Source organism: Eriocheir sinensis, chromosome 37 (assembly GCF_024679095.1).
Source record: "Eriocheir sinensis breed Jianghai 21 chromosome 37, ASM2467909v1, whole genome shotgun sequence".
NCBI lineage: Eukaryota > Metazoa > Arthropoda > Malacostraca > Decapoda > Varunidae > Eriocheir > Eriocheir sinensis.
This window is the reverse complement of record NC_066545.1, coordinates 15,700,326-15,721,086: the sequence shown is the minus strand read 5'-3', so window position 1 is coordinate 15,721,086 and position 20,761 is coordinate 15,700,326. Positions and strand designations below refer to the sequence as shown.

The 20,761-nt window shown below is 42.8% G+C and overlaps 2 protein-coding genes across 5 annotated transcripts in view; one reads left to right on the top strand and one right to left on the bottom strand.

The window, feature by feature from the left end:
• Positions 1 to 539: 539 nt before the first annotated feature.
• Positions 540 to 6,478, top strand: LOC127008383 (E3 ubiquitin-protein ligase RFWD3-like). Of its 2 annotated transcripts, none has more exons than XM_050880394.1 (8): positions 540 to 831; positions 1,478 to 1,518; positions 1,986 to 2,103; positions 2,365 to 2,516; positions 3,454 to 3,525; positions 3,657 to 3,719; positions 3,909 to 4,080; positions 4,468 to 6,478. In XM_050880394.1, the coding sequence occupies exons 3-8, from the start codon at positions 2,016 to 2,018 to the stop codon at positions 5,949 to 5,951; spliced, it is 2,031 nt and encodes a 676-aa protein (XP_050736351.1). In that variant the 5' UTR covers positions 540 to 831; positions 1,478 to 1,518; positions 1,986 to 2,015; the 3' UTR covers positions 5,952 to 6,478. The 2 variants fall into 2 exon arrangements, with proteins under 2 accessions (XP_050736351.1, XP_050736350.1); XM_050880393.1 differs by having other exon boundaries at positions 547 to 831; positions 3,657 to 3,737.
• Positions 6,479 to 8,103: 1,625 nt separating this feature from the next.
• LOC127008382 (uncharacterized) overlaps positions 8,104 to 20,761 on the bottom strand; it is a 13,912-nt gene continuing 1,254 nt past the window's right edge. Inside the window, exons 1-2 of one of the 3 annotated variants that reach the window (XM_050880391.1) lie at positions 19,793 to 19,958; positions 8,104 to 16,373 (exon numbers count right to left, since the gene is read on the bottom strand). In XM_050880391.1, coding sequence (XP_050736348.1) covers positions 12,409 to 16,224 — 3,816 coding nt within the window. In that variant the 5' untranslated portion in view covers positions 16,225 to 16,373; positions 19,793 to 19,958 and the 3' untranslated portion in view covers positions 8,104 to 12,408. Of the gene's footprint in view, positions 16,374 to 18,629; positions 19,311 to 19,792; positions 19,959 to 20,761 lie in introns of those variants that run through there. The other 2 variants (XM_050880392.1, XM_050880390.1) reach the window with 2 other exon arrangements.

Genomic DNA, 20,761 nt, shown 5'->3' with positions numbered 1-20,761 from the left:
AGGAAGAAGATCAACAAGAGCTCAGTGCAGGATGAAATAATACATAATAACTCAATAAGTGTGCACATTGAAGTAACTAAGAGTGCATAGAGAAGCAAAGAAGTATAACAAAAGTACCAAAGAGGACCTAAAAAGCAATATATATACAAAGCGGAACAGCTCAAAAGAAGAAGAGGAGGAGGAAGAAGATAAACAAAGCTCAGTGCAGGATGAAATAATACGTACTCAATAAGTGTGCACAATGAAGTAACTAAGAGTGCACAGAGAAGCATAGAAGTATAAAGAAGTACCAAAAGGAGAGCCTAAAAAGCGATACAAAGAGGAACAGCTCAAAAGAAGAAGAGGAGGAGGAGGAGGAAGAAGATAAACAAAGCTCAGTGCAGGATGAAATAATACCTAATAACTCAATAAGTGTGCACAATGAAGTAACTAAGACGTGCATAGAGAAGCAAAGAAGTATAACAAAAGTACCAAAGAAGACCTAAAAAGCGATACAAAGAGGAACAGCTCCAAAGTAGAAGAGGATCAGAGGAGGAAGAAACAAACCGAGAGGATGAAATATATAATAAGTGTGCACAGTGGTAATTAAGAGTGCATAGAGAAGCAAAGAAGTATAACAAAAGCACCAAAGAGGACCTAAAAAGCGATACAAAGAGGAACAGCTCCAAAGAAGAAGAGGAGGAGGAGGAGGAAGAAGATTGATCTGGCAACACTGGTGAGCCACAGGAGGAGCCACCAACCTCTACTGAAGTGCCCGCGAAATAAGACTTGAAGGGATTATTAAGGACCCTGGCAGCTCAAATTAAGCCCCCCGGTGCAATTATAATCAAGGTAAGGCCCATGAATGAACACACTGAGGGCCATTTTTCTAATTAAACACCTGTGAATTGCTGATCGAGGGGGGCCATGTATGAACCCACTAAGGGGCCTGTATTCTTATAATTAAACACTAGTGAAATTCTGATCGAGGTAAGGCCATGAATTAACACACTTAGGGACGTATTCTTAGTTAGCCATTTCACCGCCCAGCCACACAGATATTTGACATTTATAAGGCTTTCGTAGGAGTTGGGGGGGTATTTGAAGTTTTGGGTGCATTTGTAGGAGTTTTGGGGGCATTTGTTGAAGTTTTGGGGCATTTATAGGATTTTGGGGGGCATTGATAGAAGTCTTGGGGGATTTGTAGAAGTTTGGGGGCATTTGCAGGAGTTTTAAAGGCATTTGCAGTTTTGGGGTCATTTTCAGGAATTTTGGGGGGCATTTGTAGAAGTTTTGGAGGCATTTGCAGAAGTTTTGGAGGCATTTGTAGAAGTTTTGGAGGTATTTGTAGAAGTTTTGGAGGCATTTGTAGAAGTTTTGGGGGCATTTGTAGAAGTTTTGGGGGCATATGTAGGAGTTTTTTCGGGCATTTGTAGGGGTAAGATTTGATGGCATTGTTTCCAGCACTAATCAATTGCTTCTTTTTCTTAACCCTCAGACTACTTAACGCGATGTAGCCGTTGCAGCCTCCATCTCAAGGTTGGTCTTAGTATAACCATTTAGTAAGGCCTTTCTGTCTTGTCACAGTGTTCTTTGTATTATTAGCTTTATCCCAAAGCTTTTTCTAAATTATTACCCAGTTCGAGTTTATGCATTATATTGACATGACCCCATCACAATTATCTTCAGAACACAGCTTAGTGTAAGTGGCTCCCCTCAATCCAACCCTCCCTCAGCATCAATTTTACTGTCCATCAAAGCTAGCAACCCAGTAATTGTACACTCAAGTTCTACAACCCTAGTAAACTTGGTGGCAACTTGCAGAAAACTGTTAGTCTTCTTTTAGGTTCTTCAACCAGAATGATATCACAAAGTCATTCCTCTAACTTTTGTGCTATCACAACATTAGGCAGATCTAAGGGAAGGCAAAATTTGCATGCCTTTGGGTCAGTTTCTTGTATATCTGTTTGTTGTGACATGTTGGAATAATAATGCATTTCTGTTAGACCGCTGCCGCCCACACCTCTGCAGGCACCATGGCCGAGCAGCAGGTGTCCCGTGCTGCCGAGGGCGTGGAGCTTGACCCAGACACAGATGATGCCGAGTCTGTTGCTGTAGCAGGAGGTGAGAGGATGGAGGCTGGAACAAGGGCTAATAACTGAGGAGTTGTGCAGCCTTTCTATTTTATCAGAGAAGGCAGGGAGCTGAAGGTTGAAAGATGCATGTACTCTTCCTTTCATTTAGGTAATGCAGTGTTTTCATTAAACATTTTCATGTGATGGAGAGCTCCATTACATTTAAGAAGTGGACTGGTAATCTTGGAGAACCATTCAAGGAATTCAATATTTTTCTCTTCAAGGAAGAACACGAGCATTAATGTTTCAGGTGAGGAAAATGGCAGCACAGCTCCCAGTATTCCAGAGGAGGAGGACAACAGAACTCCCGCCACTCCAGAGGAGGAAGGCAACACAACTCGCGGTGTTCAGCAGCAGGAGGGCAGCGGGACTCAAAGAGATCCACAAGAGGAAGCAGAGACTGTAAGTTGAATCATCTTGTTTGTACATCAAGATTTTCTCAATGGTCTAATGGGTGTACAAAGCAACAGATAGAGACAAAATCTATGTTGTCATGTTCCTCTACCTTAGTCAAGCTTTCAACCAAACTTTCAAACAAACTAAAGGCCCTTGAGATAGAAGGTACGGTGTTGAGGTGGATGGGGAGGGACGCTTGTGACTTACTCACTCAGGAGCTGCCTGGTGTAGACTGTCTGGCTCCTAATCTTTGTGAATCATAGGAAAGACTTGCAATTGGCACAATGAAGCTATTTTTATCATGTAAGAGTAAGACCCTCATTTTGTAATTGATTATTCTGCCAGTAAGTGTGAGCAGCATAGCGAAGGGACTGTGGCCTAATCATTTTTCAAGTCTGATTTGACGATAATGTCGCAGGTCCTTTGCTTTGCCATTCATACCTACCTGTAGAATAATCATAATAATGAGGGGTTTATCTTACAACATGATAAAAGTAGCTTTGCCCAAATATATGCAAATCATGTTGTACGGACATGTCTTTAATTTTATCTTACACTGCAATGACAATCACTGTCAAATTCCCTTTGGAAATTGTATAGAAGAATCCCTAAGTCACCCTCTGCCCAAGACAAAACTGATATTCTGGCGGTAAGAGGCAGCAGAACGCCCAGCTATGAACAGGCCAATTTTCTGAGACATTTCTGACTGAAGTGTTCTTTGGCGTCTCCCTGAGACGCCTTCCTTACAGTGTTTCGGTTCCCTTTGGAAAAATTAAAGAACAATTTATAATATCCTCCTGCTTCAGTTGTAAGTTTCCTTCTAGGATATAAACTGTTAACACTAATTTATTTAATTTGAAATCCTTAAAAACAACGTTAAAGTTGTAAATCAGATCGTCAGTTGTAAGATCAGCATAATGATAGTGACAACGGTATTCTGCAGGAAAGCCTTGAAAGCCCAGAGATTCGGAGAAGAAGAAGACACCAAATCTTGGACTCCAGTGAGAATAATGAAGTAAGTACAAGCTGAATTTTAGACAATTTTCAAAGATGTAAAAGACTCCTTATTTTTAGGGGCCATGAGTATGGCAGTGGCAGTCTTAATTTGGGTGTCGGGTTTACTTAGCTTACATTTGTATTCCCCAGGATGGCCCTGGAGCCTCAGAGAGTGTGCAGGAAGTGCCGGCAGCAGCACAGCAGGACAGTCAGGTGGCTCCAGTGATTGATGTAACTTTGTGGCCTGGAGATTTTGGTTATTAGTGTAACAAGTTTTGAACAGATCTTTTTAAAACCCTGATGCAAAACAAAAGTTACAACTCACTGTTACAGAGAAAACCTTGATATCAAGTGTAACCTTAAGTCCAACCCTTCATACAATACATAAATGCTTCTCACCAGCTGGCACACAGCCCTGAGCCAGCAGCAAGGCTGGTGGACCTTGCGGCCCCAGAGGAGTTAGACCGCCCGCCATCACTGCCTGAGACACTTGCCAGTGAGCCCTTCCCACTCTCCCCACCCACTGTGCAGGAACCCTCAACCTCCCAGCAGCAGCCAGCACAGCCCATACCCGGTGAGCAGGGGGATGTGTCCACAGGTCAGCCCGAAGGCACTGGCCTCCCTGTACAAACAGCTCTCAGCCTCCCCTCTGAAAGCTGCAACAGGTCCCATCCTGAGGCTGGGCCCAGCACCTCAACACTACCTCCAGGCTGTGCCTCAGGAAAGGAACCCAAAAGTACCACTGACCTTGCACAACTTTTCTTTCTGTGCCTAGTCATAAAACCAACTTCTGTTCAGATGTCAAAGTCCTTCTGACATGGATGTAACAGCAGGTTCTTTCTTCTTTGTCAGTTGTTTTTGCACACTAGCACATGTATATGTATCAAACTTGCCTTCACTTAATTTGTTCAGTATTGTGAACATGTATTCCTGTTGCTGTGAACAGTGTATTATTCTTCAGGTGAAGCCGCAGCCCAGATCGTTGCCGACAGTGAGGATGACGGACATATCTGCCCAATCTGTTTTGAGCCGTGGTCCAACATGGGAGACCATCACCTCGCCTGCCTCAAGTGTGGTCACCTGTTTGGCTACAGCTGCATTGTGAGGTGGCTGGTAGGGCAATCTGGGCAGAAGGGAAGGTGCCCCCAGTGCAACAGGAGGTCATCCAAGAAGGATGTCCGCAAACTCTACGCCAAAAACATTGTAGTAGTGGACACCACTGAGAAGGAGAGGATCCAGAAAAACTTTGAAAAAGAGAGAGAGGAGAGGCGGAAGTTTGAAGTGGAATGTGCAAACATTAAACTGCAGTACAACCAGAAGTCGCAACAGTTGACGAAGGTGCTGAAGGAACTGGAAGTGTTGAAAGCTTCAGTCGGTAAAGCAGGTGCTCCTGTCGCTGAGCCCAGCAATAGTAAAAATAGCCCCAAGAAGCGGCTGGTGTTCAGCCGATTTCTTGAAATCTGTAGGAACGGGGAATGCCGGGTTATGGCGTATAACAAGTGGCTGGCCATGCTGGTGGTGTCCATGCCCAGCCAGGTGGAAATGTTCCCTGGCTTTGGCATCAAGAAAATCAACATGATTGATTTGCGCGTAGACTGCTACGTGCCACTGCACCAGCAGCTGATCCGAGACCTTGCCTTCCACCCAACCAGACATGACATGTTGCTGTCAGTGGCCATAGATCAATTTGTCAAGATTACCAACATCCAGTCCAATGCGGCAATGGGCCACTTCATAGCCCCGGCCCCTGTGTGGTGCTGCTGTTGGAGCACAAGGGATGCAAATGTCTTCTATGTTGCAACCTCCAACGGTCATCTCATCCAGTACGACATCCGTAACGCTGATGGGCCGGTGGCTGCTATTGAGCTGCCTGGAACAGGCCCTGTTGTCTCCCTGGCCTACATTCACCCATGCCCTGAGGCCTCCCTCACCTGCCAGGGCCTGCTGGTGGCCCGCCTGAAGCAGTGCTGTTTTGTAGATGAAGGGCTCGCTAGGACCCAGATTCTTCGTATGGATGGGACTTTGGCCTCAGTGTCGTGTGTGGATAATTCTTGTCATGTGTTGGTGTCCTTCCGACCATCACTACAGTTTCCTCACACCCGCCATGCTGTGTGTACACTGTACCAGAGTGCGTGTGGGGAGAACAATGGTGATGAGGTGCTGTCTGTCAGAACACTCCACATCTTTCATGGTGGTACCACAAGCAAGAAGTTGACCCGGTCACAGTTGATGCGTGTCCCCCACGATAAATCCTCGCTGCTGGTGTGTGCCGGGGATGAGGCCACCCAGAGTGTGTACGTGTGGGACGTGGCCACCCAGGCGTGCCTGCAGCAGCTGCAGTGCTCAGATACTGTGCTGGACGTGCTGCAGCTATGTACTGGCCAGACAGAGTACCTTGCGGTGCTCACCGGTAAGGGCGTCAGGTTGTACCAGTGGACTGCGTAGTCATGAAAGGAAAGAGGGATTTGGTTCAGAAGTCCTTGTGGTGGTGCTTCGACCTTGTGACTGGATAACCCTACAGGCAGCCTGTGTTGTGATGATGAGCGACAACGCGTTATGTGAATGATGACACGGAACCACACCTGAACCGTAGTCACGACTATTGGTTGCTGAGCTACTGGGGGTACTTCTGGCTAGCTCTTGTCAGTGTCTTTCTCAGGCCCACCATTTAAACACCATCTCTCTTACGCGAGTCATATTAGGGTCATGCTTGTGCTGACCAACCTTCCTTTGGATGTTACCTGCCAGTCAGCTCTGGAAGGTATATATTGGAGGATTGGATTGCTCATTTTCTTTCCACAAATTACAAACAATTTATTTAACTATATTTAGTAGTGTCTTCTCTGTGGAGTACAAAATGTATGTTTCTTTTTCTACGTAACCTTTTAAAAAGGTGTCTTGCTGAGGCAGATCACGTGTAAAGCACAGGGCAATATATTTACTTTTTTATACTTTTGAATAAAGAAATTTTGCCCCAAGAAATCTCTCCTAAACATTTGTTTTTGAAGTTATGTTCAGGCAATGAAAATACTGTACTGCCAATTTTTTATATATTGTGTGGTGAAGTAGTTCTTGATGGTGGAGCCCATCATGGAGTAAGGTACATCAGGAAAACCTGATGAACCACATGCTATGTATTGCCCCCAATTCCACTTCACTATATCTTCATCATTTCTTTGACGACTGCTCCTAGGAGCTCCCACCAAGGGATGGCCACAGCAGAAGAGTTTCCATCTTTCTCTATTCATACACTCCCTCCTTGCCTGCTCAAAGTTTCTCAAGGATCTTTCCCCCCTCTCCCTAACATACTCCTGCACCCTATCCCTCCATTTCATTGGAGGTTGTCCTCTAACATTCCCTCCCTCTGTCTCACTCACATACACCCTTCTGGTCATCTCACTCTCCTCCATTCGCTCCATGTGGCCAAACCACTTTAAAGTCTTGCTTCACTTCTTCCACCACTCCACACTTCTTCCCTTCACCCGTGACATATTCCAAAATGCTCGTACACACTTTCATTACTCATTCCATCCATTCTACTCACATGCTTACACATAACTGATCTAAGGTACTTAAATTCATTGACCTCCTCCATTTCTTCACCATTCAAAATTATTTTGCATTCTTTTTCACATTCAATTCCCACTCAATATGGGCATACAAAATCTACAACCTCACTTCTACTCCACTCACAAACCATCGCTTTACTTTTGTTGACATTTACTTTCAGCTTTCTCCTTTTACAGACACTAAAAACACTGACCAAATTTTGTAAGTCACTTTCATTTTCTGCAATGAGCACTGTGTCATCAGCAAACAGTATTGAATTCATCACCCACTCCCTTCCCTCAGTGTACATTTTTACTCCAACTTCCCCAACTTTGCCCTTCATTTCTCTCATCACACCATCCATATAAATATTGAATAACCATGGTGACATGACACACCCCTGCCTTAAGTAACACGAAAAACATGAGAAATTAATTCAGACCAGGAAAGGTATTCACCAGCGCCGGGGATCGAACCCGTGGCCAGCGAGGGAGATGGGAAACCCACTCCTTAACCAGTCTGCCAAAGAGGTAGGTACTTGACTTGCAGAGTGAGTTATGAGGCCATCACATCAGGCGGGTCAGGCACTACAGCTGGAGTAATATACATAGATTGGAACTGCAAGGAATCACTTGGACTCCATCCTCTGGGCTCAACAGATTTCCCGTCTTCCTTTCATTCACTTCTATCATTTATTGCTTCTCTTCTTGTGGCTATGGTACCCTGGTTCTCCCTCAGTCTACACACACATCCCAACATCTGTCTACCCGTCTCTTATTCTTTTCTATCATCTATTGTTCACCTTCTTGTAGGTATGGTACCCTGGTTCTCCCTCAATCAGCACATATATCCCAACATCTATCAATTACATACTGCAGTTGCAGGAGCAGTGCCAGTGGAATTTTTTGTTTCCTCTTTATTTGTTGTGTTTTATGCCCATGAGCTGCCTCTTTCTAGAAAAAATAAAGAAATAACAATAATCCATCTCGAAACATTCCCTGGCCACAGGGCACAGGATGGTGTCTGGAGGTACAAAGGTAAAGAGGAGTTTATTCAACACAGCTTTATTCAATTATGGAATTTTTTTCTTCATTCTATGTATAAACACACACATATAACGTGGTCTGGTTCATTATATGAGTGGAAACATGAGCATCTGAACTATAGACCAGTTTCTCTAACAAGTGTTATGTGCAAACTGTGTGAGAAGGTAATTAAAAGACAGTGGGTGAGGCAGACTGCTTATTTTTGGACCTAAAAAAGGCATTCGATAAAGTTACACAAAAGATTGCTGTGGAAACTAGAACATAGAGGAGGATTAGGGAGAAGAATGACAGACTGGATGAAAAATTACCTGGCAAACAGAGAAATGAGAACCATGTTGAAAGATGAAAAATCGGATTGGAGAAAGGTCACAAGTGGAGTGCCACAGGGATCAGTGTTAATGCCAATAATGTTTTTAATATATATAAAAGATGTCAGAAAAAGTAATGAATAATATGTGTGTTTGCAGATGACGCCAACCTGCTTAGAAAAACAAGAGATGATATCATAAACTACATGATATTTAAATGAGATACATGAATGGATTAAAAAATAGGAAATGTATTTTAACGCAAGGAAAACTGGAAAAGTAAAAACAGACCATGTGGAGGATATAGGATGGGAGGGACAATCATCGACACAGTGAATGAAGAAAAAGACTTAGGAATTATAATACAAGATACACTGACACCTGAGAAACAGATAAACAAGATATTTGGAGAGACATACAGTTTGGTGCAAAATATTAGTGGCATTTCACTACTCAGATGGGGACATGATGAAGAAAATAATAACAACATTGATTAGACCAAGGTTACGGTATGCAGCAGGTGTTTGGTCACCACACAGGGAAAAGTTATAAAGAAACTTAATAGGATTCAAAGGGGTGCAACTAAGATGGTACCAGAACTTTCAAGTCTCATTGAAAACTGGACTGGAGGAACTGTGCCTACCAACACTTGAAGAAAGAGGAGACCTGATAACATTGTACAGGAATACAAGTGGAATGGACATATTGGACAGAAATGATTTAATCGAGATACAAGGGAGGAGGCAACTAAGAGAACACAGCAAGAAGTCGCTAAAGGGACTTGTTTGAAAGACTTAAAGATGTACAGTTTTCCATACAGGAGTGTGGATACATGGAACGGACTAAACAAAGACATTGTTGAAGCGGGCAGTGTTCATAAAATCAAGGAAAAATTGGACAAATATAGATTGGGAGTCAGGACTATCTGGCCTTGAGCTTAGATCCTGTTTACTACAAATAGGTAAATACACACACACACACAAATACATATAGGTATATATCGAGAATCTACATATATATATATATATATATATATATATATATATATATATATATATATATATATATATATATATATATATATATATATATATATATATATATATATATATATATATATATATATATATATATATATCAAGAATATCTAATTACTTTTTTTTTACAGCAAAGGAAACAGGTCAAGGGCAAAAAAAGGAAACAATAATAATAATAATAATAAAAAAGCCCGTTAATCACTGCTCCTGTAAAAAAGAGTTCAGAGGAGTGGCCAAAAGAGAGGCCAGTTTCAGGAGAGGTGTCCTAGTACTCTCCTCTTCAAAGAGTTCTTTCAAGTTCAAGTCGGAGGCAGGAGGAAATACAGATGAAGGAAGATTGTTTCAGAGTTTGCCAGCGTGGGCTTAAATGGGGATGCACAGGCTAAACAACAATCACTGCTCAAAAATATAATCCATGCATCTTTATCCATCTATAATTTGATTTTATAAAATATACATATAGTTTTTTACAGTAAAGGAAGCAGCTCAAGGGAAAAAAAATATACATAGATAGCAATATACACATTATATTCAGGGATTCTGAATTATGCAATGTTACTTTTCTCCAAAGCACCAATTCTTTTGAAGGATTAATTATCACTCAATCAAAAAATTACCTTGGTGTGTGTGTGTGTGTGTAAACATGAACATGGGATATGAAGGTCTAAATATAAAAGATAAAAAAATATATAAATATAAAAGATCATGCCTCCTCATATATATATATATATATATATATATATATATATTTTTTTTTTACGTCGTGCCCTATTGCGCTGGTAGGCTTCTTCCCTGTGGATCCTGATGGTTGGCCCAAGGCTTCTTCCCGGTGGGGCCTGATGGTCGGCCCAGCCCGTTCTGACGCAGGTGAGTGTTTATAGTGGCGCCATCTTGCATTGGCTCATGCTACCCTCCCGGAGCTCATCTTTAATCCTAGAATCTAGAGTCCGGGTTGATAGGTGGTCTTCTGGACAGCATGTGGGTAGTTTCATGTGGGTAGTTTTAAGCCACTCGGCAGCGGCTGAAAAATCCCAGCTTGGTGGTATTGAACTCGCGTCATCCTGAACATGGCGCCGTCACGCTATCCATTCAGCCACCGCCTCCCCATACTATTCATATGTTTTAGCTTACATTTTAACACATTTTATTGCACCTCACACAAGGTATTTGTACTTCTGACAGTTTGAACAAGATACACTCTTAAATCATAGCTTGAAAAAGTAACATTCCAAGTCAAGTCATACAAACCGTAAGAGCACCATTTTCCCTCACTGAAAAAACTTTATTCATTAGTTAATAAATAAATTCTCTTCAGGATGCAACATGGCAAAGGTGTAATGAAAATAATTAAGGCACTGTGTTTAATCCGGTAGCAGCGGGGATCATGTTTCTTAATGGTCCCTCTAAGCGAGAAAAATGAGAAAAAAATCACCCCTCACACAAACCATATCATAATATATATCAAGGCATTTGTGATCAGATTATGTATCATCTATTTTGGGGGGTTTATATCATGGCATAAATTTGGCCCGTCGCTGCTACACGGTAAAGCCACAAATTTGGCCTGTCACTACTGCTACAGGGCTAATTGTCAACAGGAAAATACTACTCTTCATGGATGACTGTGCTCAATTCAGACGTAAATGATCAAGGTTTCTTTGCCACATGAAAAGGAAATACATAAACATGAGCCTCTGTATTGCTGAGGCACTATCATGGAACATTACAGCACTCACTGGCATGAAGGGCTAGGCAGCAGTGACTGGCTCAAAAAGGATGTAAGTTAGGCCCATATCAGGAGCGATTCTAGGGTTAAAAAACATTCAGGGCTAAGAGAAAAACATCAGGGGCTGAAGTTTACAGTGAGGAAAAAAAAAAAAAAAAAAAAAAAAAAGTGTGTGTGTGCATGTGTGTGTGTGTGGGGGACCTGTTTGCGTTCACCACCAAGCACATACAGCTACACTCCCAGATTGCACAGTAAACTATAAACTGCTCAAACTACTGGTGTATGGCTTCAAAATGTAATCTTTAGTATGAACTACATCAATAACATCAGCTCCATTCAAACAGTGGACATACAGTATCAACAATATATACCAGGAAAAAAAGACATTTAGGAAGTACTAGTATAAATTAACATCACCACAGTTGAAATTGTATATTTTCTAGGACTGTTTGTTTGACAAATCTTACTTGAGACATGTGTTGGAACTTGGAACCTCTTGCAGTGCCGAATGTCCAGTCCACACTGTCTCTCTCACCACTTGGCGCTCAGCAGTGTTTTTTTTTTTATGTGGAGAATATTTATTTATTATTTTTTGGAGGGACGGGGGCACGGGGCCCGGGGGTGAAAAAAGGTTTGGGGCTCAAGCCCTGGAAGCCCAAGGCTAACGACGGCACTGGCCCATATACTCAAACACTGCGGGGCTTACACACCCACACTTAATGAGGCTGTCATGGCGGTTGTGGGTGTTCCTTGGGCAGTTTTATGAGCCTTGTGATAATTTGACAAGGCTTCTACACTATGAATATGAAACAAACACTCGCAAGAACCTGACTAATGTCCTTTGTAGCCTCAGGGAATAGTTGCTGAGAGCCCAAAGCATCTGAGCATACAGGCCTCAGTGTCTCTGATCAAGGGTGGGTTTGCTTTGAAGAGTACCAAACCTAAGCACTTAGCAAACTAAAAAAGTAAAATCACTTTGTTTCTGATAGGTCTTTTGGTCTACTGAAAGCAAATCCACTATTCCACTCTGTGCTGCTAAAACATCCATAAATTTTACAATGAATAGTATTGGAAAAAACCCTGGATGGTTGCAAGATAACTCATGCTTTATTAAATGCCTCATACCAATGTCACCTCTCAGAGAACATGGACTCATTAGTTAGGTTAGCAATCTGTTACACAGTTAAGTCAGATGCTACCATCAATGAGTCTGGCAGTCACACTGTCTGGCATGGCTTATCCTCTCACTCCATTAGCAAAATAAATAAGTAACTCTGAAGGTGCCAACATGGAGCCTGGGCCAGTCACTGCATTAAACCATTGTGCTCCCTTATCCACCATCTCCTTGTACTTCAGGTCAGTTAGATTATACTCAATCTTGGTTACTTTGCAGTCAAGGTACAACAGATAGATCAATAACTGCCACCACAATAAAGGAAATACCTCAGGACAGAGGAAGAGGCAGAGAGGGCTGGACCAGACCCAGTGTTGCAACAGCTGAGCAATGCACAGCGGCTTCTGGGGTATAAATGTAAACATTATGTCCTTGTGTTTCATGCTTGCAACAGACACAGCCGAGGGAGAGATATTGCTAACTTTGTCGACATCCACCATGACTTTTACAGAGTAGGATTTGGAGTTGGACTTCATGAAGAATTTCAGTAACTGTTCCACATTTGGGAGTTCACTCACTGTGTTTCTGAGAGTGACTGGATTCAGAACAGTCAAAGAGGTGTGTTTCAGTACCCACACAATACTTAGGGGGTCATAGTTCTCAAAGGTACTCATCTCCTGATTCATGAATAGAGTCTTGACGATCTGTTCCACTCCTGGCTTTTTAAGCAAGGGTTCAAACGTACTTGTTACTGCCATGAAGGCCCAGGGCTCTCTTACTGACATTAACTCAGCTATCTCCTTAACTTTGTCTTTTGTCAGTTTCTCATATATTGCTATAAGTCCACAAACAAACTTTATAACTGGCAATAACCTCTGCAATTTTTTCTTGTACTTATCATCTTGTTCTTCAGTAGTGAGTTCAAGCATTTCCCTGAGAGGTGAGTTTTTCTCTATGATGCAATCAACTATATACACAGCAGCAAAATATTCCTGCTGACTAGTGATCATGAAAGTCCATCTCTTTGCATCACTCAGACTGTCCTGGTCCTCGTCACACTGGAGGAGGCTTGAAAGGATACGCTCATTATCATCCGGCTCTAACCCTGATGCCCTTTTCATCAGGGTCGTCAGGTCATAGTTGTTAAGGTGATGCTGATTATTCTTGAGGTTATCCCATGCTATCTTCCCAAGTATTATCATCCATTCTTGAAAAACAAACTTGTTCTTATCAAGCTTTTCACTAACTCTTTCAAGGATTAAGTCATACAGGGTGTAGTACAGCTGAGTTAATGTTTTGATCCCTTTGGCTTTTTTAGGATTTTTTATCCAAAGCTGGGCCAGGAGACAGAATGTGAGGGGCCTGCAAATTAGAGCATAATTTTTTTCTTTCACTTCATTGAGATATTCGAGAAATTCATCACAATTAATGTTTGTTCCCACAGCCTTGAAGATTTTTCTGATGAACTCCTGGCGCATGTTGTCTGTCACCTCCACCATGGTGAGAACCTTGAAGCACGAGGTGACGCGCTTCACCCTATACTTCAACTTGGAGAGCCACTGGGTCTTTGTGGTGATGATCACTTTGCTGTCAGGCAGTGAGGTGAGAATGTCATCAGTAAGACTCTTTGCCTCCCCTCCAGCCTCATCAAAGCCATCAATCACAAATACAACACTCACCTCTTGCATAAGGGGAATAATATCATCTTTCTCTATATGACTAAAAGTCTTTGGAAGCCTCTCTTTCAGGTAGGATGAAATGCTCTTGGTTGTAACAAATCTGCACGGAATATAGATAAGTAACTCCACTCCCTTTTTTGATGACTCGTCCAAATTTTCAGACCAGAGGTGGTAGGCATGCTTGCATACTGAGGTTTTCCCTTCTCCATGTCCCCCATGGATCACAAATACTCTGGAGGAAGCGAGATCATTACCCTGGCAGAATAGAATGTCCTTCATCTGCCAAGAGCCCTCAGCCTTTATGTCACTCATGTCCTCAAATTCCCTGTTCACATAGACATCTTTAGTGGTCAAGGATTGCTGTGTGTCATCATTGCCACTAAGAGGTGACATGTTCAAGAGGTTTTCTCGGCACAAATGAGGTTTCTGCAACTCCATTCTGGCATCACGCTTGATTTTACCAGTCATATCCTCCTTCAGCTTTTCCATGGTCCAGTAGTACTTGGCGTGTGGTGTAGATTGTGCAATTTCATTCATTTTAGAGTTTACTTCATCCTTTTTTCTCTGGAGGTCCTTCTTCATATCACTATCCATTTTGTCTAATTTTTTCTCAGTCATTTCCAAGATGATGTTTAGGTATGTCTTAATGGTCTTCAGGGTTTGGTTCAGGTCAGCTGTTTCAATGGCTGACACATCATGTGACAGGTTGTTTCTCTCATTTTTAACCCGAATGATATAGGACTCCAGTGTGTGCTCTGATATTGCCCAGGCACGGTCGTTATCAGAGAGACTGACACACCCACGCCTAAGCAATTTGCCCATCAAGGTTACATCCTTACTGGCTAAACTATCTATGTTGTCCTGACACTTTCCAAGTCTTTCTTTTTCATCTGTTGTGAAAGTTTTCTTGGAATCTTTGAGAGCACGGGCTACACTTCCCTTTAAAGCTCTGAAAACAAAGGCCAGAACCTCGACAGCCACCCCTTCAGGACACAGCACTGAAAAAAGCACAACAACATTTAACTGTTCCTGTGTAAAGGTGCTTGGAGCAGAAGCTGTAGTGGATGCTGCAGCCATGGCCTGCGAAGGAGCGTGAAGGGCAGATCCAGAACACTGGTTTGAGAAGTGAGGAGTCGGTGTTGGGGGCGTGGAAACAGGCTGCACGGGACCATGAGGACTCGGTGCTGGGGACACAGAAACAGGTTGCATGGAGCTACATGGAAGCTCATATGGTTTTCTGAACGATTTAACAACGTATGGCTCTGCGGGTAAGTCTTGGATGATTTTTTTAAGGGCTTTCATGCCCCTCTTCTTCTTGGTGACTTCCAATAATGCAGTTTCAAGAAGTTTATAAATCTTGTAACTCTTTTCCCTATATTCCTCCTCACTGGCTGGTGGCCTGATGTACTCTTCGGTTAGCTTCTCGAGTGTTAACTGAAGGGCACCTGCTTCTTTCCTCCTTTGGTGGCGGCTGTAACTGAAACAAACACGCTGCACCACTTTGTAAAGAACACTAATAGACATATTCTCGGGGGAGGGATCTTGCTCTAGGAACTCGTTTTCATTTGAATAAACAGTTTGGGGTGGTATATAATACCCTTTAGAGTTCAGGAATGTACTGAGAGGTGTTCCTTTTAAATTGTTGAGTTCCCGATAGACAATAATAAGCATCACATGCACTGAATGCTGACTGAAAATGGTGTATATATGATGAGCAATAGGAAGGTCATTGTTCATGTCTAACTTCTCCCCAATGTGCTTGATCAACTCAGACTTTAAATCACTAATATCAACTTTCTTCTGGTCTTCCACTTTCTCAATAATACTAACAAGACTCTTCAATACCTCATCCATGTGATGGTTTAAAGTACTGTCTGTCATTTCTGAAGCTGCACCCAGACTCTTATACTCTGTCCAACAGCAGGTTATGAGCAACTCTATCGTGTCACTTCCAGACTGCCATACTGGGTCACGATGTTGTGTCAGGCCACAGCAATGTTTCAGAAGCTTGTGCAGTAGGTGAGCATCATATGTTTCCACTGGAATATTGCCTTTTCTTATGATACTTTTCTCCTCATATTTAAAAAAATCTTTGATGTGATAAACATTCGCATCTTTACAAAACTGTTCGATGGTCCTGCCTTGTAGCCGTGACAAATGATTGAATGTCACAGCAAAGGTGCGTTGGATGAGGCCACGAACAACTTCACTGCGTTTTATTGTTGAAGCCTCTGGGTAGAGGTCCTGCTGATCAGCCATGATGGAGGGAACAAGGGACACTTTGCCCTTTCACCTCAGTGCTGGAGCCAGGAAGTGCAAATCAATGGAGTAGACAGTCAGTTCATGTGTGGAGATGAGCGAAGACATCCAGTGGGTGGTCTTCTTCTTAGGCCATGTTCTCCCAATATCTGTCATAAGAGAAACATTGCTAACTCAGTGGGTAATGCAGCTTTGCCTATCTTTAAGTTATCACCTGCCTGTATCTATCTATCTAGGTGGCTCCCAGACTGTCTTGCATGAGGCCCCCTTTTGCCTTTCAAGAAATTCTCATTCCTCCCCCTCCTTATTCTTTAGGTAGTACAGTAGACCCTCTAACTCAAGATAAATACCAAAATTAAATCACACTAAATGGAGGTGTTAGATCAATCAGGTTTAGTAATTTGGGACTGGTGGGACTTTATTCTGTGTGTGTGCATGAAGGAGTCAGCTCAAGGGCTTGTTGTGAGAAAATCCTTAAAAATAATGCTCCAAAGGAGAGTCCACTGTATTAGAAGACTATGATAGAGTACAGCTACTATTCAGACATCATATAAAAGAGTTACTCAGCACACTGCAAAATCAAACAGATAACTGAAAAAAACTGATCCTGACAGTTAAGGTTATAGAATATTAAAGCATTCACAAAAATAGTTATGCGAATGTTTAAATACAAAAAACAGTTAGGTATGGCAAAATGTTAGCCATGGTAAGAACAATTATGATGGAATGTTAAATCCAGATTGAGGTAAAAGAACATTAACATATTCACAAAAATTAACATATTAAAAACCTTGTATCCCACAAAAATAACATAATAAATAAAAGAAACAAACACAGCCCGAGGTGAACCCTAATATAGAACACGTAAATTAAGATTGTTACCTTCATTGTTCTTAATGCATCTCAGTGGTACAGTGCTTACGGTCCCTACAACAAACATGCAAGCCTGGGTTTGAGTCCCGGCATGGGCTATCAATCTGCAGCCCACCCAGGTGTTCACCCTTCCTTTCAGACTGGTTGATAAATGAGTACCCAGGGAAACCTAGGGGAGGTAAACTGTGGTAACCCGGATGTCACACTGGCCCTGTGCCGAGTTAAAGATTCTCCCCCACCACATGCTCTGAGAGCCAATGGAACAAAGATGAGCACCGTGAGAAGCTGTGGCGTATGCTCCCAACTTTATTTTCCCTTGACCTTTATCCAATTCCCAGGTAATTTTTTTCAATACACCTTGAACCAGCTCAAGCTAATACCCAGTGGTGGGCACTGCTAACCGAAAAGTTAGCTTCGCTAACTGGTAATTCACTAACTAAAAAGTTAGCTTCGCTTTCCCTAAACTGCTAAACTGGTAAGAGAAATTAGGGGAAGCTGACACTAACTGCTAACAGGTAACTTTTTTCAATGGAAGATGCATTACTCTAAAATACCAAAAAGTTCCCCTAATAATTGTCCAATTAACCTACTTTAAGGCGTAATTTACCCAAAAGTGGGAGCCCTGGAATTATTGCGCCATGTGGCTCAACTGGTGCTGTGTCTGCCCACGACGGACAAGGACAAACCTGTGTGAATTTTTTAGCGGACTTAAAGTTAGTGGAGGAGGACCTACATTTAACATAAGCTAACTGGTCCGCTAACTGTGTCCAAAGTTAGCGAAAACGCTAATCAACTAATGAAAAAGTTAGCTTCGCTAATTAGCAGTTAGCAGATTAGCGGAACTGTGCCCACCACTGCTAATACCTCACAAGCCTTGTAAAACTTTTCAAACTTTTCCCTCAACTATTTTCATGCATTATTAAGTTATATTTATATTCGGGGGGTACAGAGTTATTGGGTCTGTAATCGAGGACGCTGAGCACTCATAATTAGTAGTTCATGCGATACCCACAATGAAGGTCCATCGCCACTGACATCGGACTTGGCAGCAAGGGGGGGGGGTCTGGTCAGGTTATGTTAGGTTGGATTTAATTTCATTCTTCTTGCAATACACGTTGTGCAGATCCATTGCTATGCACATCGTACTTGGTAGCATGGGAGGGGGGGTCAGGTCAGTTCAGGTCGTTGGGTTAGGTTAGGTTGGATTTATTTTGCTTGCTCTTGCAACACCCACCAAGCAGGGGCCATTGCTACGAGAGGAGGGTGGGGTCAAGTCAGGTTAGGTTAGATCAGGTTGCATTTAATTTAATTGTTCTTGTGATACCCACCGTGCAGGTCCACTGCTATGAGGGGAGGGGGGTGTAGGTCACATTAGGTTAGGTCAGGTGGAGTTGCATTTGATTTAATTGTTCTTGCGATACCCACCGTGCGGGTCGATAGCTATAAGCTACTAACACCTACAACCAGCCCCAGCCAGGAACAACCACACTACTACACTGTCATGTCATGGGGATGATTTGGTTAAGACTTACTTAATGTACCTTTCCCAGAAGCCTTGGACCTGAAAATCAAAGTCCGTATTCCTAAATATACCATCCCCTCAGCACACCCATGTGAAAACCCTCTTATAATTGTTGCCGAGATTTTCAAGGCCTGTTTTGTGATCCTAGTGATAGTTCAACATGACTTCAGCATCTTGTTCAGGAAAATCACCCACAAAAACCTGGTTAATCTTCTCTGTGGCCTTGGAAAAATTGCATTGGGAGTCTGAGACATTCAAGAATACAGAGTACTGAGCCCCTTCATGAAAAAAATGCCCCAGTGATGTTAGCCCCTTCACAAAAGCCATGCCCCAAAGTGATGTTAGCCCCTTCAGGAAAGCCATGCCCCAGTGATGTTAGCCCCTTCACAAAAGCCATGCCCCAAAGTGATGTTAGCCCCTTCAGGAAAGCCATGCCCCAAAGTGATGTTAGCCCCTTCACAAAAGCCATGCCCCAAAGTGATGTTTGCCTCTTCAGGAAAACCACGCCCCAAAGCAATATTAGCCCCTTCACAAAAGCCATGCCCCAAAGTGATGTTAGCCCGTAAAGGAGATTATATGCCCCGAAGTGATGTTAGCCCCTTAATGAAAGCATATACCCCAAAGTGATGTTAACCCCTTCAGGAAAACCACGCCCCAAAGCAATATTAGCCACTTCACAAAAGCCATGCCCCCAAGTGATGTTAGCCCCTTCAGGAGATTATATGCCCCGAAGTGATGTTAGCCCCTTAATGAAAGCATATACCCCAAAGTGATGTTAACCCCTTCAGGAAAACCACGCCCCAAAGCAATATTAGCCCCTTCACAAAAGCCATGCCCCAAAGTGATGTTAGCCCGTAAAGGAGATTATATGCCCCGAAGTGATGTTAGCCCCTCAATGAGAGCATATACCCCAAAGTGATGTTAACCCCTTCAGGAAAACCACGCCCCAAAGCAATATTAGCCACTTCACAAAAGCCATGCCCCGAAGTGCTGTTAGCTCCTTCAGGAAAGTCATGCCCGAAGTGATGTTAGCCCCTTCAGGAAAGCCATGCCCGAAGTGATGTTAGCCCCTTCAGGAAAGTCATGCCCGAAGTGATGTTAGCCCCTTCAGGAAAGCCATGCCCGATGTGATGTTCGCCCCTTCTAAAAAACCATGCCGAAAGGTGATGTTACCTTAACTGCCACGTAACCACCTTCAGACTGGGACAGGAACGTGACACGTCTGATAACCTCTGCATTATCTAACAAAACGTATAGTCTCCTGATAGTGAGATGGTGGATTGGTGTTCTTCGCCCGTGTGGCAATATCTTCTTTGTTCGTTCAGGATATGACGCAGTCCTAATTTAGGGGGCGAGATAACAATACGACTTATCCCCTGACAAAATGCAGGATGCGGTGCTCTTTAGGAATATCATGGGGCCATATTACAAGGCCAAACCGAGAATTTTTGGGTCCCTACATAAAGGGTCGGTTTAGAGGCCAATTCGAGAAGTTTTGGGTCCCTACATAAAAGGTCGGTTTAGGGGTCGTATTTCTATTTCAAGTCCAATCCGAGAAGTTTTGGGTCCCTACATTAAAGGTCGGTTTAGGGGTCGTATTTCTATTTCAAGTCCAATCCGAGAAGTTTTGGGTCCCTACATAAAAGGTCGGTTTAGGGGTCGTATTTCTATTTCAAGTCCAATCCGAGAAGTTTTGGGTCTCTTGAAAGGTCGGTTTAGGGGTCGTATTTCAAGTCCAATCCGAGAAGTTTTGGGTCCCTACAAAGGTCGGTTTAGGGGCCGTATTTCAAGTCCAATACGAGAAGTTTTGGGTCCCTACAAAGGTCGGTTTAGGGCCATATTTCAAGTCCAATACGAGAAGTTTTGAGTCCCTACAAAGGTCGGTTTAGGGGCCGTATTACAAGTCCAATCCGAGAAGTTTGGAGTCCCTACAAAGGTCGGTTTAGGGGCCGTATTACACGTCCAATACGAGAAGTTTTGGGTCCTTACAAAGGTCGGTTTAGGGGTCGTATTTCAAGTCCAATCCGAGAAGTTTTGAGTCCCTACATAAAAGGTCGGTTTAGGGGTCGTATTTCAAGTCATACCCGATGAGTTTTGGGTCCCTACATAAAAGGTCAGTTTAGGGGCCGTATTTTAAGTCCA

Excerpts from the sequence above, each read along its gene's own strand:
- LOC127008383 (XM_050880393.1), top strand. The coding sequence starts at position 2,016 with ATGGCCGAGCAGCAGGTGTCCCGTGCTGCCGAGGGCGTGGAGCTTGAC. Across the intron at positions 3,526-3,656 it reads ACTCCAGTGAGAATAATGAA|GATGGCCCTGGAGCCTCAGA; the intron begins GTAAGTACAAGC and ends TGTATTCCCCAG. Across the intron at positions 3,738-3,908 it reads AGGTGGCTCCAGTGATTGAT|CTGGCACACAGCCCTGAGCC; the intron begins GTAACTTTGTGG and ends GCTTCTCACCAG.